General features: G+C 34.1%; 2 protein-coding genes across 9 annotated transcripts; one reads left to right on the top strand and one right to left on the bottom strand.

Annotated features, from left to right (window-relative positions):
* The first annotated feature begins 1,346 nt into the window (after positions 1 to 1,346).
* LOC107617279 (Pseudouridine synthase family protein) lies at positions 1,347 to 6,607 on the top strand. Of its 2 annotated transcripts, XM_016319015.3 has the most exons (15): positions 1,479 to 1,608; positions 1,714 to 1,845; positions 1,988 to 2,045; positions 2,620 to 2,647; positions 2,741 to 2,787; positions 2,875 to 2,965; positions 3,252 to 3,417; positions 3,718 to 3,805; positions 3,990 to 4,065; positions 4,231 to 4,306; positions 4,500 to 4,567; positions 4,933 to 5,002; positions 5,515 to 5,593; positions 5,701 to 5,794; positions 6,119 to 6,607. In XM_016319015.3, exons 2-15 carry the CDS (start codon positions 1,746 to 1,748, stop codon positions 6,167 to 6,169), a joined length of 1,092 nt encoding a protein of 363 aa, XP_016174501.1. In that variant the 5' UTR covers positions 1,479 to 1,608; positions 1,714 to 1,745; the 3' UTR covers positions 6,170 to 6,607. The 2 variants fall into 2 exon arrangements, with proteins under 2 accessions (XP_016174500.1, XP_016174501.1); XM_016319014.3 differs by having other exon boundaries at positions 1,347 to 1,845.
* A 256-nt stretch (positions 6,608 to 6,863) lies between these two features.
* On the bottom strand, positions 6,864 to 15,146 carry LOC107617278 (Duplicated homeodomain-like superfamily protein). Of its 7 annotated transcripts, none has more exons than XM_021110666.2 (4): positions 14,229 to 15,146; positions 12,985 to 13,854; positions 11,004 to 12,170; positions 6,864 to 10,079 (listed from the first exon to the last, which is right to left on the bottom strand). In XM_021110666.2, the coding sequence occupies exons 1-4, from the start codon at positions 14,383 to 14,385 to the stop codon at positions 7,273 to 7,275; spliced, it is 5,001 nt and encodes a 1,666-aa protein (XP_020966325.1). In that variant the 5' UTR covers positions 14,386 to 15,146; the 3' UTR covers positions 6,864 to 7,272. The 7 variants fall into 7 exon arrangements, with proteins under 7 accessions (XP_020966325.1, XP_088353870.1, XP_020966323.1 ...); XM_088497744.1 differs by having other exon boundaries at positions 11,004 to 12,167; XM_021110664.2 differs by having other exon boundaries at positions 6,864 to 10,082; positions 14,229 to 15,145.
* Between the last annotated feature and the right edge of the window lie 11,897 nt (positions 15,147 to 27,043).

Raw genomic sequence — 27,043 nt, 5'->3', positions numbered from 1 at the left:
GAGATACAGTCGAAGGACTCCCATTCCAAACAGATATTCCGCCAATAACACTCAAAGAGTTTCAATCTAGATTCATAACCTCATGAATAATTAATCAGTTTGGACAATACTCTTTTTACGCTCCAAGAGATCAACCTAGCACATCCAAGCGTATCCCAACAACAAACAGAAATTCTGATGAAGATCTAAATTTTGAAGATCTAAATGGAAGAGTATATGCCTTACCACCAAGCCCAACCAAAATTGATGCAGGGATATCCAATGACACTGAAGGCCCATACTCAGACTCATATGACACATATCTACAAGATGCTCAAGATCCAAATGAAGGAAACACTGAAGATTCGTTTACCTATTTACAGGACCTAGATATGGATTTTAGAGCAGTCAATTTGGCCTCTGATGATACGTCATCTTTCTCAGACGATGACGGGACCCTTCCAGAAGACTATTTTAAGCCGTCCATTTACTAAAGACAATGTCCCCACTATGTATAATTATTGAGTGCACTAGAATAAAGTGACCTCCGTCACTTATCTAGGTAAAGTCAGAAAGAGATAAGGCTTATCCTTGTCTTCCAGCTAGCATTGTATGATAGGTTTGTTTAAATTCTGTAAGATATTGCTGTCATCTCGAGACCTTTATAAAAGGAGGAGCTCACCCCAGTTGTAATCGGATCTCAAAGAACATTGTAATATAACCACTTTTTCTATCTAACAAAATGTTCTAAATCTCTCTTTTCTCTCTGAAAGCTTAGCTAGTGTTATTTCCTTCTTCCTTATCTAGTGAAAAAAGGACTCGATGTTATAATATGAAATTTTGCTCTCGATACAATGTTTGAAAAAGTGACAGGGATAAGCATTCAAAGATATTATAGTATCAATCTCCTGAACTATTGGAGATCTACCCCTGTGTAACTTTTGTAAAGAATTGTATAACTTGACAAATATATATATATTTTAAAAATATTACTAAGTTATTATGTTGGCTAATTTTTTTTGTTATGGAAGTAAAAGTGGTGATATACTTTAACATGGTAATTTTTGGTGTTTTTTAAAATTGTGGAAGTACACAAATCTCTGGGTCCGATTTCTGTACTTAAAATTTTTTAATTTTTTTTAACACAAATCCCTGGGACCGATTTGTGTACCTCTCAGAAATTCCTGGGACTGATTTGTATACCTCTAGAAATCGGACGGTCCGATTTGTGTACCTCTAACAAATCGGACGGTCCGATTTCTACTTCTCTAGTTAAACGATCCCACATTTAAGTATAACACCCCAACAATCCACATTTAAGAAAAATACCACTACCACTCCAATATTAAAAATAAAAAATTCTTATTATGTTTGGTGAAGAACCCTATTTTTTTTTTTTTTTTTCAAAACTAAATCTGGTACGTATTGTATTGAACCGTACGTGCAACTGTCATTGGAATCCTGTCGGAAATCTCTGATATTTCTTTAGAACTTTCAACATGAAGCGCTTCGAGAATACCGATCTTCAAACGCGAGAAATATCGCACATTTGGTGAAAGACTCAGACTTTTGATTTTTGTCTAAGAAATAAAGAAATTTCTGAAAGAGATGAGGAGAGTAACCAAAAGGGTGAGTAACTGAGAGAAACTAAAAAGAGTGGTTTATATAGGCCTTAAAAATTTAAAACTCGCTTCTAGCTAATACGATTTTGTGTCATTAACCCTAATTCTTCAGAAAGGGTAAATTTTTGAAAAGCACGTCCATCAATGTCGGCGAACACTTCACCGCCGCGCCAATTCGGATGTCCCTGGCCCGAATTCAACGACGGCCTCATTTACCACGACGTCGTTCCACCCCCCGATGACGGTCAACCTCTCTCTCTCTCTCTCTCTCTCTCTCAACAAAAAGTTTGACTTTTATTTGCACATTTTCAAATTAAGCGTATAATCATTGCTTATGAGCTATTATTGCATCTGAATGCGATGATAAATATGTGTTGCAAATTCAGGGTTGACACTGATACAGTTCTACTCCAGCAAGTACAAGAGTTCAGCTCCATTACAAGGGTAAGCAATGCCTTGACCTAACCCCAATTCCCTTCTCATAAAAAAGATGACATTTTTAAATTTGAAACACTAAACAAGGCAACTAAGACAATTTTTATTATTATTTTACTTGGAGCTATAGTTTGCTTCCTTGAGACCTGTAGAAAGGTTGACATGGGTAAGGATCATCCATGATTTAGCCAAATATCAGTAACTAAAATGTTATCTAAAACTGAGGAAATTGGAGTGCATTGAGCTGGTAGGTGTTATAGTTGTGATACAAATTAGACCTGGCCAATTATATAAGGCCATTGAACTCAGCTCTGGTTTAGGAATAGTCTTCCATGGTTTGTTTAGCACAGTTTATTTATTGGATTGCTGAGGTACTGGAAGGCCATTGGTGTGCATTTCGATTGTCCTGAGCTTTCTTTGTTATTACAAAGAATGTTAGCCATCCTCTCTTGTATTCTTGTGTTTTTCCTCTCAATAAAAATTATATACTTCTTTCTTATCTTAAAGAAACATTTTGGTTTCAATGGTTATTTTGAAACAAATGTGTTGCTTGATCCCGAACATGTACTGATCTGTTTAGCAGTTGGTTGCAGCGTATAAAAAACAAGCAGGTTTGACCATGAAGAAATCTGAAATACTTGACTGCATGGAATGAATCATCTGAATGGCCCATATTCATATTAATCAATATATGTCATCTACAGATAACAGTTGATGGGAGTGTTGTTACAGATCCCGATGCAGTCCTAAGGTTCCTTGCTAGATCTTTGTCTCCTTTCTATTTCTATTACATAGTTTTATTCCATAATATTTTACTTTTCAACTTCTTCATGTTTAGAGTTGGCTTTAAGCTAGTCTATCATAGACTTCCATGGAAGGAACCTGATGCACCGTACATTCTTGAAATCTTGTATGAAGATGATGACATGGTAACTGTTACTTCATGCACATCATGTATATCTCTGCTTGCTTTCTCTCCTATAACAGTTTTCTTTTGATCATTTACATCAAGTTGAAAATATGAAATTATTTTCATTGCTAATTGTGCTTCGGATTTTAGAATCTTAATTATAAGGAACAAGTGACATTATACTTGTGTGCTAGTTTAGGCTAATTCATGAACAAGTTTTGCTTCTGCATACCAAAACATACTTTTACAGTTAGTCAGAATGGCTTCAATATTTGTTTTCTTAAGGGTGTTGATTACAAATTCAGATTGCTCTAAATAAGCCTTCTGGTTTGCAAGTTCTGCCTGGGGGTCTTTTCCAGCAAAGGACAGTTTTAACGCAGCTTAAATGGGAAGCCAATAAGCAGAGTACCGTTAAAGCACACCAAAGGCTTCATTCTGTTCCAGTACATCGCCTAGGGAGGGGAACTTCAGGTTAGACTAAATATTTCTATTGAAATGTCAAAGTACTTTCTTGTATCTGTTACTTTCCTTTGAAAAATGTTATACTTGAACTGATGTAAGTCTTAGGAACTCCATGAAAAATTGCAAATAAGTAACTTCATTATCAGCTTTGTAAAGCTTAAGGCTCTTTACTAAAGTGGTAGTGATATCAACATGCTACCAAGAGATGTTATATAAGAATGAGTTGATCCTTTATTTTTCCTCTAATGTTATAAATAGCTCTCGCATAGCACATTCTCATGCTTTTATGATTGATTGACTGTGTTATAGGATTATTATTATGTGCAAAGACAAAACGGGCCAAAGCTCGGCTTGCATCTTATTTTGCTGATGGAACTTCTCAGATTGGAGGAAAAAGGTTAAGGAAAAACCCTTTTTTTGTTAAACCTTTTAAATTTAGTTTTGTAAGGTAGTGGATTGTTTATCTTAAGTAGAATAGACACACACACAAGTAGTCTAAGCATACATTTAAACTTGCAAGTTATAATTTCTTGCTTAGTTAACATATTGAACTAATTGTATTTTGTTATTTACATAAGCAGAGATACAAACAAGGAGCATGGGAAGATTGCAAAGATATACCGTGCACTTGTGAGTGGGATAGTTGATAATGATAAGGTAATATTCTGACGTACTTTTTTTCTTATAGACATTTGTTTATAAGTGGTTTTTGGTTGCTTCCCATCTCCGGATTGGGAGAAAAAATATAGAATAAAAGATGAAAGATTAATAAAGAATAGATATTTTGTGGATTCTACTCTTAAAAGCTGTTGTTATTTACAGGTGATTATTAATCAACCAATTGGAATAGTGAAATATCCTGGTGTCGCTACAGGGTTGTATGTTGCTTCTGAATCAGGTCTGTTTTGATCTTTGATCATTATGTGTTCTTTTCCTTTTCTGTTTCAATATGAGTGAATCTCAAAAGGAAAAGCCATGCTTCTTTTGTTCTCTTCTATTTGTCATGTAATCATTGACTTTTTGATTTCCTATCATCGCCATCTGTTACTTTTGAAATCCCCTCTCAAGCATAATTGTTTTTGTTGAGCCAGGAAAACCAGCCCTCAGTATAGTGAATGTTCTTGAGAGAGGCGTACAAGGAAACAACACATTGGTCCAGGTAGATGAATTTGATGTTTATGACCATTTGTTCCTGTAAAAACATGACATGCAATAGAATACAAGAAAATAATTAAGTAATTATATTATCTTCTACCACCAATTATTGTTAGAGATGCAAACTGAATGTCATCGGTGACAGGATGGCAATCAGATAGAATGTAAAAATTCAGATCATTCAGTGTTCCTTTTACACTCTTCAGAGTGTTGTTGCCTAACTCTGAGTAGTTACTGTATTTAAATCCTCTGGAGAAATGACTTCAAAATTTCCAGGAGCAACACAATGATATGAAACAATTTGGTGTATCATGATAGGAAAGGTCTTATAACTTCCACTTATAGTCTTATAACGAGATTGTTTAACAGGTTCAGATAGAGTCTGGACGGCCACATCAAATACGCATTCATCTTTCTTTCATAGGGCATCCTCTGTTAGGTAATTTTAAGACCCAAGTCATTTATCGTGCTTCATAAGTGTGATTTGTTTTAAGGACATAGCAGTAAGTGAAGATTGAAAATGGTTATTTTAGAAGTTTATATGTGGTGACTTTTTCACGTGTGCCTTCAAACTTCTTTAATGAATATTAAAGTTGTAAATAAGCTTTACACTTCAAAGTTTAAATCCTTGGCGTCGAAAGTAAAGTCAAATAGATAATGTAGTGAATATTTATTAGCGGTTTGATTAATGGGATTTTAAGTTTGTGAAGCTGGTATTCTATCATGTTTCTAATATGGATATGATTATGATCATCCTAGCTGTATTGCCTGCTTATTTTTCACTTAATTGAAATTGAACTTTATCATAAAAACCTGTTGCTTTAGAACATGAACATGAGTTGCACCTATACTACAAATTTCACATGAACTTAAATTTGCTATATCTTTTGAAGGCATGCACATATTCATATTCCCATGTCCATTTATCTTTGCCCCTGATTTTATTTGCAGGTGATCCTCTTTATTCTGTTGGTGGGCAACCTAAATGCTTAGATTGTGACTTCATCGATGAGAGATTTGCTGCTGATGGGTAACTGCTGTATCTATATTTGTTATGGATATTCCCATTCATTTAACACCCTATATTAACTAACCATAGATTGATCCGAGTTGAATGTTGCTACTTGGTCTGCACAGGGGATATGAGAGGCCTACCAAACCAGTTCCTGGAGATTGTGGGTATTATTTGCATGCACATCAATTGATTATCTCTCACCCAGTAACTAATGAGGTAAAGCAAAGTATTAGTATCAAATATCAATTGGTATGAGTTTGATGGTAATAAAAAGCAAGCGTCCTAATGACTTTGACATTTAGAAATGAGAAATGGGGTTCAATTTCTTAGGTTTGATCTAAACCGATTGATTGAGAGCAGAGAGCTAACCTCTTCTCTATCTGATTATAGTTCATGTGTGAGTTTAATTTCTATGCATTGTTATCTGTAAAAATTAAAAAAGCCTATTTTTCCATGCTGTGCAAGTTTTTCTTATATAGCTAGATTTATATTTCTGACCAATTTTCAAATTTAAAACTTGCATGTTATATGTATTTGCAGGTTATTGAAATCATTGCACCCCTTCCTTCAATCCTCCAGACAAAGAGTTAGGTCAAGCGAACCAACGTTATGCAATAGACAACCGCTTAGGGGGTGTTTTTTCCATGCACAATTTTCAGGAATGTAAAAATATGTTCTTTAGGCTCTGAAGAAATGCATAGATACGACACCTCAACATGGAGGATAGGGATTTATTTACCTCAAAATTGAGTGGAAGGGAGATCTTGTCACTAGTGAGAAGTGAATTTTAGCTAGAGTTACGGTATGCAAATATTATTCTCAGCAAACACCAGTAGGAAAGTCTACTGTAATCTACACAATTTTCCCTAGCTCCATCAACCAAGCATAATGTTAGTCATATTATGCCTATTTGTGATAAATTTGCTCTTGTTACTAAGAGACTTTTGTTTGATGATGATTCAAAAGGACTTTTATGTTAAAAATATTTTTAGATTTGACATATTGAAGTAAATTGTTGTTTATCCACAACATATGGTCTCCCACCAAATGTTTGGATCGTATTTTCTCGACACTGGAACATTTTCTAAAATTAGCTGTAGATTGCAGAACTGATTGCCCAACTCTACTCAAACACACCAACAGTCCACAGAATCAGCAAAAAGGGGGACAATATTTACATGGCAGGGATGGAAGCAAGAAACATTACAAGGCAATGTGCAGGTGGAAAATCATAAACGCAAATCTCATGTCAACTCACGCTGAAAAAGCTTAGGGGGCCAACGAATTTCTCAGACAAAACAAAACCTTCGATCTCTATTTCTATTTCCTCAGAAAAGAGGCCTAATGAAAGTTACAAAGTACCATCTATCATCTATAATAAATTAGTACATCCCACCAAACCTAACGAGGCTTCATCCAGTGAGGCAAGTGATGGGAATGAGCAGGGATGGCAAATGGCAATCGCCCCTCCTAACTTCCTTGGATTATTTCTGTATTTTCATCAAATACAACAAATACAAAGCTGCTACATAAAAAGCACCTAAATATTTTACCAAAAAAAAGACGGGCTTCAGAACCATTAAACCGCCCCTACACTGTATTGATTGAGCAAATTAAAAAAAAAATTAAGGAGGAAGAAAAAAACTATTATACAGGAAGCGGCAAAAAGAAACAGTTGCCGCTGACATCATCTACTACCTCCCTAAGTCCCCTTTCCCCCCAGCCCAAGATTCATCTTCTCTGCTGCTGATATTATTCCCAGTTTGACCACCATACTTGTCAGAATTGGGGTAATGCATTTTTATGGCTGCCACAGGATCCGTGACACCGCTGCATGATCCAACCACAATCCCCGTTCCTCCAACACCACCACTACTCATTCCCACCACTCCTCTGCCCTGCTGCTGCTGGTGCAAACTTGAGATTGCTTCGAACCCATTTCTCCGTGGCATCTCAGAGAACACGTCTTGGCAGTGCTTTACATCAACCACAGAACCATCCCTACTTCTAAGCATCTGATAATCAATCACAGCATTACTGCCATTCATGTCCCTAGCTGTAAAAGCAGGAGATCCACTCAGGTGCCTTTCATTATTCTTACCAAATGCATGGAACGACTGCTGCTCCAATTTGGCTGAAGAAGACGGATAATTACTGAAGGCAGCCGGATACTTTGCTAGCAGGATGGCAGAATCAGGCAATGATGTGAGACCAGTCTGTATTCGGTTCCCATCCCAGTAACCATAGCTCCGCAAGGGGACATTTTCAAGGCCAAGATACTCACTGCAGTCATCTCGTTCAAACTTCAACATCTTGAAATTTCCATCAGCATATTTCAAACTCGAAAGCCTGCTAGATTTGGGATGATGGATGCCATTTTCTTCACATGACTTGGTGGTCAAATTAGGTTTCTGTGTGGATGAAGGATTGGTTAATATCTTCCCAAACAATTTCACATCACCATTTCTGGATGTTTTTTCCGAATCTGACGAATAGCTTAACCTTGCTTTGAAATGATCATCTTGTTCATCTTTTCGGGATAGAAGGGGCAACTCGTTTGCTGAACTGCTGCATTTTATATCTCCATTCACTTCTTTCTTAATGGCCATTTGCAAAGGATAACCATGGAGGATGCTGTTGGCACGATCCACACGATTCCCAGGCACAGGAAGCTGATGGTCACCATTGCTGATGGGATTATGACACTGCAAATTTCTCCCACCTGGAGTCTCAGTAGTACAGGACAGTTGATCCTGAGTAGCTGTTTTCTCGCATTGAACGGCGGCTGAAACAGAAGTATTTTGTGACAATGAATTTGCAGTTGCATGAAGATCCTCGACATATAATGCAGATACAGGCTTTCCAAGGGCCATATGCTTACTTTCAGTATCAAAACTCAATCCTGAACAAGAATTGCCCACAGATGAGACTGAAGCATTTACTGTAGTAGTACATGAATCCTGAACCGAGCTTTTCAGTTCAACTCCAACAGCTGTAACAGCCACCAGTTTATCCCCTCTATCATCAGGACATTGGGTTGAAGGAACACTTTGCCTCTCCAATCCACTTCCAAGAACCCCAGAAGAAACTTCAGTAACTACATTATCCTGACCAGCCAAACTCCTCTCACATGGTTCAGTTGTGTCGAGGGCAGAAATAGACACCAAGTCTGCACCCCCGAATTTAATGGCTTTGTCTTTTCCAACTGTTGTGCTATCTGTCATAACTATAGGAGCCTGCCCATTGACTGAACCAGACTTATCAGAATTGTACAAGACAACCCCATCGCTAACCAAGTTTGCATCTTCATGATCGACTACTGTATCATCCTCCTCTTTAGGCTCATTTAATTCAGCTGCCAGGTTCCTAACTTCCACAGGATCTGATTCATCATGGTAGGTGTTTATGACAGATGAAGGCAGGTCCTCATCTGTCTTAGTGCCAGACTTGTCAGTGCCAACCACTGAACCTGTCTCTACAGCACAAGCATCATCTGTGTCGCTACCCCCGCCATTTGCACCATCATTTGCTGGTGATCCAACGTTTTCAGGCATAGGGCGCATGAGATCTAAGCCGAGGCATTTTCGAGCCTTGCTGAAAAAAACTTTGCATTGTTCTGGTGACCTTGTTCCAATGCATCGCGCTAACTTCACAAAATCCCTACCAAAAGATGATACAGCTTGTATAAAAGCTGCCTTTTCATCATCTGTCCAATCAGTAGGATCCATTTCACCACAGCTCTCATCTGAACAAGTCTCGTCATCAACATTCTCAGCAGTATCAGGCATCAACCTACTATCTCGGCTACCTTCTACAGGTTCAACTGAACTTGTCCCACAGAAACTCATGGCCTCGGATGAAGCCATTACATCAGCAAAAGCCTCCCTCTCATCCCCAAGAATGTCAAAGCTGCTTGATCTTTCTCTGATGCTATCATCAACCCTTGAGGCTTTCACATTAACATATCCACCCATAAGGAAGTTCCCAGGACGCATTTTCTTGTTACATGCAAAGCCATCAGCCATCACTGAAGCAGCACTCAAAATGTCAAGTGAAGCAGTATTCGCTTCATGGTTCCATTTTTTACCCGATGCTACCAAGTCAGTTTTGGCTAAAAATGACTTCCCTAACTTCTGCTGCTTCTTAAGTTTTTCAAAACAATCCGATTTATGATTTTTGTAATAGAACTCAACACAGTCAGCAGTTGTCTTGTGATGAAGGAAAGAAGCGATCTTCCGAAAATCTTTTCCAAAGACAGCAAATTTTTCAAGGAAAATTTCTCTCTCTTCTGATGTCCAAGGATTAATCAAAGCCTTTTCCTTCTCAATAGCCAATGGATCTTCGACAAGCCCATTACTAGATATGAACTTTGGGATCTTCTCATCCAAGACTAATGCTGGCATCTTCAGGGCATCCCTGTGAATTTTAACCTGAGGTTCTGAGAGCAGTTTTCTTGTAAAATTAATTACCTCGGCTGTTGGAACGAGGCTCAGATGATTTCCTGCTGGCAGAGTTGGGGAAGGATAAAAAGTTATTAAAAAGGGATGAGTAACTTAGGAACAGAACAAGCAACTACTAAATATACCATCATGTGAATAGAAAAACTAAAAAAAAAGAGGATGTAAAGACAACTTCAGTTAAAGGAAAAAATAGGAACTGCCAATTTATGCTCAAATTTCAGACTTAACACAATAAAACAGAACAGCAGCATCTAAGCGATGATTTAAACCTATCATACATTTGACAAACAACTAGTGCAGCTAAGCACTATGCACCACTGCCAAAAACAAGAATATAGTTACACAATGAAATTTAACACCATGCAGGATTCACATCTGAGCATCCCATAGATGCCCATAGTAAAACATTAAGTAATGACTTGCACAAGACCATCCTATAAGTGGAAATTAGAGCACTTAAACTAGCCAGAAATCATCCCATTAAACCCAATATTTCACACAAGACCATCCCATTATAAGCCACAAATGCTAGACAAATAAATGTCTATACCAACTGCAAAATCAGCAACAAACCAACCAGACAGGCGGGAAAAAAAAGAAGCATCCAAGTGCTGGACTATCCAGGTGCTGGACGGAACTAATTAGCTCCTTTCAAGATTTTAAAATTACAAGCATTACAACAAATTTATAATTCAACACTAGAATAATCTTGTCATTGTTCTTTTTTATTCTCATTGAGCAACACCTAAATAACAAATCAAACCTGACTCACTCCCTCCCTAAAACCTAATGAACTTGAACAGTACAACTCAAGAAAATTCAGCACTTGATTAATATGTCAATCATGCACAGACAAAATTAGGTGGACTAACAACCAAATTGACCAACAAGAAAGACATCAAGCATAAAGAGCCAACAGTACTGGTGTATGAAACGCAAAAAAAGAAGAGACAGAAAGTTCATACCAGGTAAAGGAAAACGAGACCGAATGGAGAACCGGTTCTTCTGATTACCATTAAAGGTAGACCGCACACTTAGTTCATGTTTCTTGTGATATTTTGGCCGGCATTTCTTTATAGACAGTAGGCGCATATCTTCCTTCCACAGGTGATGCAGGGCTTTGAACTTAAGTGTGATAACTCTCTCTTTAAATCTTGCAAACTGCTTTTTCTCAGCAAACTTCTCCATAATGGATGTCTGAGAGCACAAGTCACTGCTGGCCCCCACCTTATCAATTTTAGTATATCCTTGGGGCAATAACTTAGCAAATACTCCACATGCACTTTTTGCCAATTCTCTGTTGGAAGAAATAATTTTCTTATATAAACTATCCTCAGTGCTAGACCATAAGCTTGCACCAGAGGCAGTAATAATACTATCTGGCACTTCCGAAGACGCATTGACATCACTGCAAGCAGAGTTACTAGGATACTTCCTTGTAGTACAGGGAATTAAGCATTTCATGCCATTAGACTGACCAGCATTGGCATCCTCCAAGAAGGTATCATATCTCCTTGTATCACTTGACGAAACTGCTTTAACCAAAGGCGGAGGCTCACTTAATTTAGATGTTGCTGAACCAGGACTATCAATGTCCTCTTCCTTTCCATTCTCATGAATACTATTTAAGTTGGTTGAAAGGGGCAATTTCTCAGCATCAGGGTCGTCAGAAGAAAGAATTTTCAAAGGTTCTGGCCGAGTAACTTCATCAGAGACACCAACAGGTACTTCAAAAGGATTTTCATTGTTGCCAACCATCTGTGAGCCCAAAACAGCTGGATATGAACCTCTATCCCCAGATGCAGATCTTAGAGATTTCAGTTCATTTTCAAGTGAATCAATTTCAGATTCGGTTGTCTCCAATACCTTTGAAATGTCGGCTTTCCATATCAATAACTTATTCATTGCAGTGGACCTCATTGGACCAGAATTCACATAACTTGTATCATCAGATTGTATCAACTCAATAATTGAAGAATTCAGACTATTCAAGGATTCAATATCCAATTTCTCTAAATTAAAAGAAAACCTCTGAAAATGGTCTTGGGATCCAGGAACAGGAGAACAAGTCAAATTACTAACATCATTGTCTACATTTGCAGGTTTTCCAAATAACTTATCATCCACACCTGCTACAACATAAAATTAAGATTTTAGCAAATATATATTACCATAAAAGGGGAAACAAATAGTCTGGTTTTATACCTTATAATTAAATTATACTTTGACTGGTTACAGAAAATTTGAAAGATAAGGCCAGGACGTTAATGAGTTTTTCTCAACTGAGTGAAGGTAAAAGGATCTAGGCAAACAAATAAAACCAATAGGAGAAATAGCATGAACAAATAAGAAAACCAAGGAAAGCACATTTCAAATTGAGAATGTTTGGCCAAAACAAGCGGTAAAAGGTGTTCAACTGTTCCAAATGTGCTGACTTGCTAACTTGGATAATCCATCCTACAATAGAAATATGTTCACTGATATCCAGAATTGTAATTCACCAACCAAAAAAAATAAATAAAAAATAAAGGTCCTAATCGTGTTGCCTGTCTTTATAAAATAGAAAACAAGCATATGAGTGCCAATGCATGACTACTGGAGTACTGGCAGAACAACAAATTCATTAACACAAAAAGAACCTAAGAAAGAGTTAGGACATTAGGAGGATACCAGATCAGCATTTGAAGTACAAAAGAATTCACAAAAACACACATCAGAGAAAGTATCAATGAGGCAAAGCTACCCAATTCAGCTTTAAAATTTCAACTATTCAGTTGGTAGTAAAGAATATTGACGTGAACAAATATGGACTCCCTGTTATCTGAGTACTATACAACCAAATATATTAAATAACAAGACAAACAACATAATATCAAGGTATTTATGACATGCACGATTTAAAGGATAGAAGCAACAACATTGAGACTCAGCATAGGCTAAGCATACCTGGGGAGGAACTGCAGGCAACCGATGATGGAGTTGCAGGAGATGCACATGCACAGTCTGAGAATCCTGTAACTTTTGGGCTTTTATCTACTAAGCTGGAACCGGGGAAAGCACAAGGTTCAATACTACCATTAGACAAGACAGGTCCATCTTTGTTAGCACTTCCATCTGGCACTTCAACCTTTTTCTTCTCATACTTTGCAAGTCCCTCTCCCCAATTTAGCCTCGGCTTCTTTCTGGAAGTTGTATCTTCACATGGTGCAGAAGATGTAACACACACAGCAGCTTCCCCTGAATGTGACTCATTAACAGTTGCGTTTTTGGGATGTAACTCGGCCTTTGCTTCATGGGAATCTGCCCCTCCCGCGCTCCTTGAGCTACTCGAGTGGCTAAAACCAGAGCCTCTCGACGACAAGCTTCCAGATCGGGTCCATTTAAGTGGCTTCCAGTCAATTGAAGCCAGAGAATTTTCTCTATCACTTCTTGCGCCTGTTCCGAACCCATTGGCACCACCAATCTTATCATGCTGGTCTTTCAAGTGGTGTGGATCCCAAGTGTTTACAAAATCAGAATGTGGATGAGTGGAATATGTTAGGTTGTCGTCAACTGACCTATGATCATTATTCACATCCGGGGGCCTTCTTGGTAAATTCATAGAACCATTGGTTGTTTCCCACGACTGTCCTCTCCAATCTCTCTGCCCAAACGGCCCTCTATTTTCTCTACTGCCCCGGCCATATTTTCCATCCCCACGAGACACTGATGGCCGGCAATCTTCGTCCAGCATCTTTTCACTGCTTGACCGTGAAATCCCATACCCATGACCAGAATCTTCAGAAAACACGTGCCAACCGCCCTGCTTACCATGACCTTCAGAAAATATTTAAACAAAGAAAGGAAAATAGAAGGAAAATCAACACAAGGAGAGTATATTCTTACAACCAGTATCATAATTGTTTTTTTTAAACATAAAAGAAAAGAGAGCACCAGAAATTCATGCCAAAAGAAACAAACGAATGAATACACCACCTCCTTATAGTAACAATTCTTGTAATTACAAAACCAGATCTTCAAAATTCAGAACAAGGTTCACTATTATTATGCAAAGAAGAATCAACCAAACTCAGAAACACAACCCAAATCCGGTAGTTCTTTTTTCCCCCCAAATAAAAAACCTAAATAATCAGAAATTTCGTTGAAAATATCAGCAGTGCATAGAAAAAACCAGAAGAAGTAAAACTCACCCGGAGGTCTGCGGAACTCGGCGGATCCCCAACGGTGGAAGTCGCGGTGGTGAGAGGAATCTCTCCATCTGGCAACGGAGCCCAGAGACTCAGACCTCTCGTGTTTCCTCTCCTTGAAGAAGTCCTTCCGATCCCAAGGCAACGGTTCAGGAGGCATCAAAAATCAACCCAATAGCATCGGCATCCAACGCAAAAACCAACGGAAAACCGTATTCACCGCACCAAACCCGAATCTACAGAACCTCAAACCTCCAGATTCAAAACAAAAACAATCGCCAGAGAAATTTCACAGCACCGCCGACGAATCTAGGGTTCACAGACGGCAACAAAGACATAAAAGAGAAGGCCGATTCGCAAGCTTCCCGGTCCACAGATCGGACAAGAAACCACACGCGGCAACGAAATCGCCGCCGCGCAAAGCAATCTAGTCTATGGCTTCCGCCACGGCAACAAAACGGAGCCTCAAAACCAGAAAGAGCCAAAAGAAACGGCGCAGAATATATAAAGAGAAAACCAAACCAAACCAAGCCTTCGTGTTTCACAAGGAGAGAGAGAGAGAGAGAGAGAGAGAGAGAGAGAGAGAGAAAGAAAGAAGGAAGAATAATATAACTTCAACAGGCGGCGGTTCAGATCGAAGCGTGTAGAGAGAGTGCGGAGGAGAGAGCCATGGTTGCGGATTCCGAAGCTCCTTCGAAAAAGAGAGAGTCCTCGTTCTTCTGCAGCGGAGAGAGAGAGAGTGGTGTGGTGTGTTGTGCTGGTTTCAGAGTCTGAATATGGTTGTGGTTTTTTGTGAGGAGGAAGAAATTGTGCGTATAGGGAAGAAAGTGAGAAGGTGAGAAACGATAAGGGACAAAGAGAACCTTGAGAAGAGAGAGAGAAAGAGAGAGAAACAAAACATAGATACATAGAGAGAGAAACAGTGGTAGCGGACCTCAACCCTCCTTATAAAACCAAATTCTAATCTCCTTTCGAATCCGATATTATATTATTTATTTTTTATTTATTTATTGTAATTCGCTTTCGTATCTTTCCTTCCTTTTTTTACTTATTTATTTATTCGTTTATTATTATCTTTTGGGCCTTCGATTCTGGTATTAATAAACTAAATTATAATATAGTTTTACTATCGAAAGCGGCATTCTGAAATTTGTAAAATCCATTAATTTCGTTCTTGACTTCTCATTTATATTATTTATGTTTTTGAAATTGTAAAAAATATATTTAGTTTGTCTCTTGTCTAATTTTTGGCTAATTAATTTACTACTAGTAAATGACATATAAGTGCTGACTTAACAAATGACTATCATAATGAACCACATAAAACATTGGCGTATTAATTTTGGCTTTAAACCTCCAATACCGTTTTAATAAGAGAATTAAAATGTTTAACTTCCCTTTAAAAATAAAATATCACTTCGTCTTTTTCATCTTCTTCGAAAATAAAATACTTTGTGCTCAAAATTTTTGTACCCACGAATGTTCGTTAGATTATTATGGTGAAGCGATTTAGAATTCGTTGGAACCCTACTCATTATTGGCAACCAGAATTATTGAAAAAATAAGTAAGATTTCTTCGCGAAACCTAATTCAACTTACAAATCAATTTTCACATAACCAAATGCTAACTGTCTCTCATAAAGACTCATACTTTACTCCACCCACCACCGGTTCTACTTCAAGAAATTCTAAATCAACAGTAAGTGCCTCAAACTCAACAGCTTCTTCAACCAGAAGCGCCCCACATCAACAATATTAACAGAGTCCTCATCCCCAATTCTCTCAATAAACACCTGATCTACTTAAACAGTAACTAGCACCTAATCTACTTCAACAGTACTGGGCACCTCATTTACCTCAATATGCGCCATCAATTTCGCTAATAAATCTGTCGCAAGTTTAATCTTCACTTGGCCAGCATGTCGAAAAAACACCTTATGTTCCTTCTCAAAACTATTCATCCAATTTTCATCAGCCATCACCTCAGTCTCTTAGTGGGCCTTCGCCTACTCAACAATACTACGGCACACCAACCCATGCGTATGAACCACTATGAAGTAGACCTAATCCAAACTATTATGGTAGCACGTCTGCACTTATGCAACAACAAATAGAGATGATATACAAATAGTGGTGATGAAAAAAAAGAAATAGAACATGATGAATAACCATTGCAATTAGGGTTAAAAGGAGGGATAAGGGACCAAACTATGTCAAAGAATTTCAATTGCCAAGTCATATAACTATTAGACACTCCAGCATAGCAAGTCAGTGTCATGTCACTTCCTGTGGTAAGTTAATTAGCCAAAAATTAGACAAAGAACCAATTAAGAACATTTTTTTCAATTTCAGAGACATAAATAATGCAATTAAAAAATAAGAAACGAAATTGATGCATATCACGAATCTCAAAAATTACTTTAGAGCTTGATTATTTTATTATAATTTTGGATTATGATATTAATAGTCATATTATAATTTTATGATCACGAATTCAATTTAAAGATTTTTCACAATTTTATTGATCTTGATTTTGTATCTTATCTAAAATAACTTGTTCAGACTCAGCCCAATAAGAATCGGAGGTCCACCCGACTTACTTCCGAACTCGACGGGTCTCCCGACCCGCCCGAACCAAGTCACTTCTCACGAAGCTATCTCCCAGTAAGGGTCTTGACAGCTGATGGATGCTTCCAGACATAGGGATCTAAACGAAAAGGTCCACCCGATAACTACAAATAAAGGGAGGGGGACCGACTCCTCCCTCAGATACGTCGTCCTTTTACTCTAATTAATCGTCTCATCATACATATATTTATTTTAGCATCAGAATGTCTTTATAAGTGACTTCACCTGCCGACCTATCAATAATCGTGGCCGTACTCTTCCTTGCCAAATTCGTGTCCAGATCCAGATATTTTACTTTCCGCTGTTACATACATCTAGCTGCCTTACCGACATTTCATTCCAACTGAACATAACTTAAAATTGGAAAGTATAGCTAATCGTTATTTTGATTATTTTAAATTAGTTATTTTTTAATTGTTAATTAAAATATTTACAAATCAACATTAAATTTATTACCATATTTGTTATCCAGGTAACTTATTATTTTACACAGACATTTAATTTTTAAATTATTACTTAATTTTGAGAAGGACGAATGAGGGTTTCTATTGGCTTCTTGGGTGATCAAGACAGCCCATGGTCTCGGCCGCTATTTACGAATTACGATAGCAGTAAAGATGCTTCTCAAGTGACGATAATGCCCTCGTGTCTGTGTTGGATACTTAAGACTCAGATGTACGACAAAGCGGATTCTATCGAGTATAGTGTATAGTTTAGTTTAGGTTTTTGGTCAAAATAGTTTACTTGATTTTTGGTCAAAGCTTGGTTGCACAGAAATTACAGCCCAGAAGCATGTGACTAAGGCCTGTAGACACTCATATTTGAACTATTTTTGGTGTACAGGGCCTGACTGGTGGGCCACTTATATTGCAGTAAGTATTCTTTGAGATTCTATTTCAAAATCACTACAAAGTACAAACACGGTGTAAAGCCTTATAGCTGTAAAAAATAAAAATAAAAAAATACAGGAAGCTGTAAAACACCCTTTTTTTTTTTTTTTTTCAAAGATAATAGGTTATATTTCATTAATTATTAAAAAATAAAATACAAAGATGTCCAAAAGCAGAACAGCATAATAAAAGATGGAGATTTTTCAAAAACACTACACTGAAAGTATTCATCCAACGGTGCGTGGTCGAAAAACGAAGAAAAATCTTAAAGAAGAAATAATGATAAATCAAATTGAATGCAACTAAGAGCTTGTCTCATGGAGATGACGACCTAAACTGGGAGTTCTTTGGATTTCACGAAACAACTTAACAGAGCTTGCTAGAATGGCAGACGGCATAGAAGTAGAACCTTCAAAAATCAACTAGTTGCGAGCTTTCCAACAGTTCCAGCAAATGATGGCAAGCAATTGAGGATTACGGTCAGCATTCTTCAACGGGTTAAGTATCTCTATTGATGCAGTCCACCATGTCCAAAAGTCGTTAGAACTCTGAGGGGGAAGACAGTCACGAAGATAACTCTGAGACCATACGTCTTTAATTTTAGAGCAATCGATCAAATAATGAGTGACTGTTTCCGTTGCTTCATGACAGCAAGGGCATATTGGTGATATAGATGGAATGCGGTGATGAATCTGAGCAAGCACCGGAAGTCGGCCATGGAGAGCTTTCCAGATAAATAGCTTAATTTTGTGAGGCAAGTTCAACTTCCATAGATCAATCAACGGCTTTTTCTGCTGCATATAATTAGGGTAAAGCTCCAGAGGCGGATGGTAAAATAAATAGCCAATTCTGTAACCTGAAGTTGTATCATATTGCTTGGATTTGTTCAAATTCCATTGCAATTTGTCCCTACTCTGCTGAATTTTAACTGACAAAATCCTGTTTGCAACGTCTTGGGGAAATAATTCTTGAATGAGATTCTGATTCCAATTTCTATCTTCAGTAATTAGATCTTTAACTCTTGGAACCAACTCAGAAATAGCCTGTCTATTTGGCATGTCAGAAATTATTAAAGGATACGGAGGAGGCAGCCAAGGATCCTCAAAGGTTCGGATATTCTCACCAGTACCCACAGCCCAATTAAGACCTTTTTCTACAATCTTTCGGCCTTCCAGTATGCTCCTCCATCCCCAAGAAGGTAAGACTCCAATTTCTGCAGTTATAGCATTACCATTGCTAAAGTATTTACCTCTTAAGATTTTGGATAATAAGGAAGTAGGCTGTGTTACAAGTCGCCAAAACTGTTTGCCTAAAAGCGCTAGATTTTGGATTCTGAGATCTTTAAATCCAAGGCCTCCTTCTTTTCGGGGGCGAGTCATAGTGTCCCAGCTAATCCAAGCCATCCTCCTTTCAGAACCTTTTTGTCCCCACCAGAACTGAGAAAGTAGAGAGTGAATTTCCGAAATTAAACCATCAGGCAACTTGAAGCAAGACAATGTATAAATAGGAATAGCTTCTCCCACTGCCTTAAGCAATACGTGTCTACCACCTGACGAAAGAAGATTGCGCTTCCACCCTTTGATTCTTTTCCGAACCTTTTCTTTGATCATACTAAAAGAAGCATTTTTCGATTTAGAGACTGTAGAAGGCAAACCAAGGTATTTATCCTGAGCCCCAATATGATTAATATTCATAGAGTTAGCCAGTAGTGTACGAGTAGTGGACGGAGTGTTGTGGCTAAAGAATACAGCAGATTTATTAAGATTTACCCTTTGGCCACTGATGCTTTCATAAGAATTCAATAAATGCAAGATATTTGAACATGCTTCAGGATTAGCCTTACAGAATAAAATGGAATCATCAGCAAACAGGAGGTGGTTGACCTTGGGACATCGCCTATGTACCTGAAGACCCTGAATTAGTCTGTTTTGTTCTGCCTTGTGTAGCAAGAAGGAGAGACCTTCTGCACAAAAAAGAAAAAGATAGGGGGATAGAGGATCTCCTTGTCGAATACCTCTATTTGGTTTGAAGAAACCATAAGGTTGTCCTTCCACAATAACAGAATAAGAAACAGTTGTCACTAATTCTCGAATCCACATGATCCATCGGGAGTCAAAACCAAACCTCTCCAATATAAACCAAAGAAAGTGTCATTCCACCCTATCATATGCCTTACTCATATCTAATTTTAGCGCCATTTCATTTTCCATACCCCTTTTTTTGTTCTTCAAGTAATGCATATACTCGTGAGCAATTAGGATATTATCAGAGATTAATCTGCCTTTAATAAAAGCACTCTGTGTAGGGCTAATTAGTCTATTCATCATACCCTGAAGCCTATGTACAAATACTTTGGAGATAAGCTAAAGCAGTAAAAGAATATTTAGGATTTGGGTTTTGAAAGTTTATGGTTTAGCATTTGAAATGCACAAATAATTTTTTTTTTAAAGGAAGACTCGAACCCGCGACCTCTTATATGAGTATGAGGAGACTATGCTATTTGAACTATTACTCATTGGCAAACGCACAAATAACTTGTAAGGACTAAAAACATCACTATTATTGCTACTACAATTATAAATTTTGGAATAACCTCTACTAAAATAAAGAGGTTGATAAAAAGAGAAAATAAAAATTTAATTACTATTAATTAAGAGTTGTAAGTTATAAAATTAGTGATAAATAGTTTTTTTATTTTACTAATTTTTTCACTTTAGATCATTTTTTTTCTATAAACTTTAATCTTCTAGAAACTCCAATTCCATATATATAATAATTAGCACATAGCTCTATACTTCTATACGTCCAATTGAGCAAATCTAATTGGTTAAAAATTGAACTACAAAAGCTAGAAGAAGATAATGGTTTGTTTTATTTTTTTTGGCCAAGTTTTATTTTTGTTTGTATTAGGCTACATGGCTAAGTTTTGGGCTTCTAGTCGCTGCCCCAAGCCCAAAATAAAAATCCAACAACATTGTTGACACACCGCATAAGCAAAAAAAACCAACATTGACCATTGGCCTTCGTGAAAGTTGTGATTGTGTGTCTTAACTTTTCAGTAATACTTAAATGATAAATCACTTCATATTAGAGAAAATAACATTAAGAAAAAATTTGATCTTGGGTCTTATTCTCAATATGAGAAATGGGCAATGTGCCCAAAATAAACGATTTTTTATTTAAATAAATAAATTAATTATAATAATTACCGAAATAAATAATTTAAAAAATATTTGTCGAAATAAATATTCCTCTCTTATTTCAATAATTTTGCATCTATCTCGTTTATAGTGTAAACGAGATAAGACAGATGGACGTGAAACATGTATATCTCGTTTACCGTATAAACGAGATAAATTATCTTGTTTATACTGTAAATAAGATATATGTATTTCTTTAAAAAAAATTTTGAAAATAATAAAAAATATTAATATTATAAATAATCCAAATTTTTAACATGAAATTAGTACATAAAAAGGTTGGTAGAAGAGATTAAAATGGCCAATGAGTTATAGCTCAAATGACATAGTCTTCCCATACTCAATTAAGAGGTTGCGGGTTCGAGTCTCCTATCTTTGGTAAAAAAAAAAAAAGGAAGAGATTAAAATGGATATATTTGATCAATTGATACTCAAAATGTTGATGGGAGAGAGCCGTTAGATGAAAGTTTAGTCAAATCAGTCAAATTATCATATACCAACTTCACGTGAAGTCGACTGTCACCTGAGTTTCCACCAAAATAAAAATACAAACATATCCATTTTAAAAAAATTAAATTAAATTATGATCCAATTGAATTGATTTAAATTTGAAAAATAAAAATAATCGTTTGCCAATTCTTAGAAAATATTGATGGGATAGTGGGGAGATAACATAAGAGATAACAATTTCTATTGTCTGTTTACAGTGCAAAATTACTGTAAACGAAATAAGAGAAGAATATTTATTTCAGTTATTATAATTAATTTATTTATTTAAATAAAAAATCCCAAAATAAAAGTGTGAATAAATAGTGTGTATTTAGAGTTTTGATGATTAGAGTGTATATGAAACATAGGTTCATTAATTGTAGTACTCTTGGTGACAAGTGACAACCTTTTTATTTTTGCAAGGCAGGCTAAGGTAGCAGCATGGGGAGTTAGAGATAGAGACCCTCTTTTTTTTTTTTTTTTTCACTCTGCGTCTTCTTCAATTCCTGTAAAGTTAAAGAGAACAACTTTGAATTTTGGTTTATTTATGAGATTTTGTCATATGAATTTTGGTTTATTTATGAGATTTTGTCATATGTATGTGTTCAATAGTAATTACCTGAATTGATTTTTAGTCATAAACTCATAATTCTTGAGTTGGACAAAAATGATATCAAAAACTTCAATAGTAAATTAGTTGTTATTTAAGAGGTGTTGGAATTGAGGAATGCTACACATACAAATCATTTGGTTTACAAGTCATCATACAAGTTGGGAGAAACATAACAAAAAACATGCTGACCCATATACAATTTCCATGACGTGCTTCTCCTCCTCCTCCTCCTCTTCCTTCTTCTTATCCTTCTTCTCCTCCTCTTCCTTCTTCTTCTCCTTCTTCTTCTCATACTATTCTTCTTCTTCCTCTATGAAAACGAGTTTCTTGTCAAATTTGATCTCCTTCGTGCGTTCTCTCTTTGCCTTTTCATTTGTTGTTTTATCTGTATTTATCAATGGTATTCTTACTTCGTTTTTTTTTTCGATTTTCATTATTTCTGAAATCAAGCTTTGAAATCGTTTTGAAGATAATGGAACTTCAGAAATACACCCAAAGAATTACAGAAATACACTCAAACGATTATAAAAATACATCAAAAGGATTACAGAAATACACCAAAGGATTACGAAAATACACCCAAAGGATTTAAGAAATACACCCAAAATTCGTTGAAGTACACCTTATGCATAATTCAGAACTCTTTCTCTTTCTCCTCCTCATCTTCTGCTGTTTCTTCTTCTTCAAAAACGATTTCAGAGTTTGATATCAAAAAACAATGGAAATCGAGATTAACGAAGAAAGAAAATAGAGAAAAAAGCACGTAAATGAAGAAGGAGAAAGAGAAGGCAAAACGAAAGAAAAGAAGAAGATGAAGAGGAAGAAGAAGAAAAACGTGCAGCAAGAAGAAGAAGAAGACGGTGCAGAAGATGAGGAGGAAGAAGATGAAAAACGTGCAGTCAAGGATGAAACACTTCAAAAACGAAGAAGAAGAAGAGGCACGGAAAAAGAAGAAGAAGAAGGAGAAGAAAAAGAGGAAGCATGGAGAAAGAAAAAGAAAAATGACTTATATAACTTGTATGTAAAAAGACTTGTATGTAGAGAATTTCTCATTGGAATGAGGGGAATGCTACGGTGAGGAACATCATTTTTTTCTACACATGAGGAATTTAGTTGGCATTATCTATTAAGTGCCATCTGTCCAACCGAAGGAGAGCAGCTTTTAGCCGTTTACAGACCACAATGCAAAATTTGAAAGCATTTAATGTGGTGTCAGTACATTACACGTTAATTAGAAAATGTGATTAAGTCTTTTTTAATTCTCTAATACTTTAAATTATTATTTAAGTTGTGGGCCTTTTTTTTTAACCGGTTTATGTTTAGACTTTGGAGGAATAATTAATTGCACTCACTTTTTTTTATGATATAAGATTGATATTAGACACAAACATAAATATAAATATAAATATACTTGTTATGTACAAATTCAATTTTATTGTTATTGTCAAATGATCAATTGAACTATATATCTTATATCTTTTGGCACAAATTAGTTTACTTCCCAAAAGATATATAGTCCAGTTGATCATTTAACAATAACGATAAAATTGAATTTGTACATAATAAACATATTTATATATAATTTGAAAATTTTATAGAAGATTAATTTTTTCTCATTAAATATATATTTTTAAAATCTTTTCAGCTTAAATTTATAATCTTTAAGAAAAAATCTAAATATTTGATAATTTAACTAATTTTACATTGATTATTTATTTTTACTTACATTATTAATACTCACTATTGTTATTATTATATGTCATTTTTAATATATAAAATTTATCTTTTTTTTTTCGAAATACAATAGATGACAATAAATATATTGAGATTTATTAGTAAAAATTTTTTGTCTTTCATCAACTCTATATTTATTATACAGAACACACTAAGTGTTACTAATAATAAAATATTTTAACAATTTTTATACCAAATTTATCTTTAGCATTAGATCAAATTTTAACTCTTAAAAATAATCTTTAGACTTAAAATTATTTCACATTGAATATAATTGCATTTAATATTAATAAGCCAATACAAAATTATTTATTTTAATATTCAAAATAAAAAACAAGTAAAAATTACAAATCATTTAGATAAAAAAAAAACAAAAAAATGTGAATATATGTAAAAAAGACAAATTATCAAATATTATCTCAAATGGACATATTAATTAATAAGATTTTTTATTTGTGCCTAATATCAATAATGTATCATAAAAAAATTAGTGCAATTAATTATTTTTTCAAAGTCTAAACATAAGTCGGTTAAAAAAGAGGCCCACAACTTAGATAATAATTCAAAGTATTAGAGAGTTAAAAAAGGCTTAATTACATTTTTTAATTAACTACAATTTAAAATGTACTGACACCACATTAAATGCTTTCAAATTTTGTATTGTGGTCTGTAAACGGCTAAAAGCTGACAGATGACACTTAATAGATAATGCCAACTAAATTTTTCGTGTGTAGAAAAAAAATGATGTTCCTCAGCATAGCATTTCCCTTGGAATTAAGCCTGGTGACATAATTTTTAGTAGGTATTATATTTTAGATTTGATTATTCTGTTGGTTTTTATAATTTTATTAAATTTATTTAAATTTTTATGTTTTTTTTAATTAGATCTTTACATCGTTTTTAATTTTATGATTAAGTCTTTTTCATGTAAAAAATATTAAAATTAACAAAATATTTTTTAAAAAATATGTGATAAAAAATTTAATTAGATTTTTAATTATAGATATATTTAATTTGTGAAAAAATATTCAATTAACTCTAACATATTTTACATTAGAAAAGATCTAATTACAAAATTAAAAGTAATATAAAAATCTAATTAAAAAATATATATAAAAATTTAATTAAAAATTTAATAAAATTATAAAAAATTAATACAACACATACATATATATATATATATATATATATATATATATATATATATATATATATATATATATGTGATAAAAAATTTAATTAGAATTTTAATTATAGATATATTTAATTTGTGAAAAAATATTCAATTAACTCTAACATATTTTACATTAGAAAAGATCTAATTACAAAATTAAAAGTAATATAAAAATCTAATTAAAAAATATATATAAAATTTAATTAAAAATTTAATAAAATTATAAAAATTAATACAACATATATATATATATATATAGTTTACCTTACTAAGCACAAACATATCAAATAGTTGACTCTCTATCCCACTAAAATTATTTTATGCACAATTTTAGGGAATAGATAAACCTTTTACTTCATTTCTCTTTCAAATTCTACCTATTCAAAATTAATATATAAATGTTATGGGTTTTTTTTTTTTTTTTAATCTTTTTTCCATTAGAGACCGTAAAATTTAATTATATACTATGTATAAATTGTTACAGATAAAGCCTAAGTATTCGAGTAGACGAGTACTCGAATAAAGCACCCAAATAATTATAGATTTTTGAACATCGGACTAATAGAAGTCATGAAGATTCTATCATATTTATCCCAAAAATCAACATATTATACTATTAATAAAGAAAAAGTATAGAGAGTTAATAAAATATTTGTACAATATATACAATGGAGGTTTAGAGATAATTCGATTCAGTATTAGAGATAATGTTACCTTTTCCTATCAGCTTAAACTTTTGAAATGAGTGATTTTATGACATGATATTAAAACTTTAGATCCGAAAGATCAAGAGTTCGATTCTTGGTTAACTTCAAAATTAGCTTAAACTTTTGGATTGATATCTTTGTGCCGTTTATAATTTTTTGATAGGCCAAAAAATTATTTTTTTCGTTAACTGTTAAATATAAATTAAAAACTAATATTTTATAAAAATAAAATAATAAATTATATAAATTATGCCTTCTCAATTATGTGAATTTGGGTTACATTATGAAAATAATATGTAATTATGTATTATTTTCTTAGATAGGGTTAGATGTAAAAAAAAATTTTTGAAACAAAATAAATAAAATTAATTTATTTGCAAAATAATTTTGATGGTTTGAATTAGATTTATTTAATTGAATTTAAAAAAAAGGTAGTGCTATGTGACCAACAAATTTTTATTATTTTTTAGTAAATACTTGACTAACACTCTAAATACTAATCACTTAATTCTAAAACTTAAACTCTAAATTATAAATTGTAATGATACAAAAATAGTGTTAATAAAAAATACTAACACCAAAAAATCTAATATTTCTCTTAAAAAAATAAAATTTTAAATTACATTTAAGTTAAATATAATTTTTTAACATAAAATAGACTTTTAAAATTATCTCAAATTATCTCAAACGGCAGCTTTTCATTTTTTTTTTCTTTTCCTTTGATTTCGAACTTTTTTTGTAAGTTACAATTTTTTTAACTTTTGTTAGTTTGCACTAAGTTTAGAATCAAGTATTATTTAATTAAATTAACAAGTGCACCTTAAATATAAATATTAAAATATAAAATTTGATGATTTGAATGGCCTTCATTTTATTGAGTTTAAAAAATTTATAATTTTAAAATTGTATTTAATTTAAACATGGTTTATCAATATAAATAAGTTTTCATTTTCCTTATAAAAAGATTTTTGTTTAGTTATTTATTTTTTAAATTTATTTTTTAAATCAAATAAAGCCACAAATTTAAGTCATAATATTTTGAATATTAAATTTGAGACCATTTTAAAAGTCTATTTTATGTTGAAAAGTTATATTTAACTTAAATGTAATTTAAAATTTTATTTTATTTTTTTAAAAAAATGTTAGACTTTTTAGTACTAGCATTTTTTGTCAACACTATTTTAGTATTTTTGTATCATTAAAATTTATAGTTTAGAGTTTAAATTTTAGAATTAAGTAATTAGTATTTAGAGTGTTAGTTAAGTATTTACTAAAAACTGATAAAATTTGTTGGTCACATAGCACTACTCTTTTTTAAATTCAATTAAATAAATCTAATTTAAACCATCAAAATTATTTTGCGAATAAATTAATTTTATTTAT

The sequence above is a fragment of the Arachis ipaensis genome, chromosome B9, assembly GCF_059453495.1.
Source record: "Arachis ipaensis isolate K30076 ecotype BB chromosome B9, ASM5945349v1, whole genome shotgun sequence".
NCBI lineage: Eukaryota > Viridiplantae > Streptophyta > Magnoliopsida > Fabales > Fabaceae > Arachis > Arachis ipaensis.
This window is presented reverse-complemented; position numbering and strand designations above follow the sequence as displayed.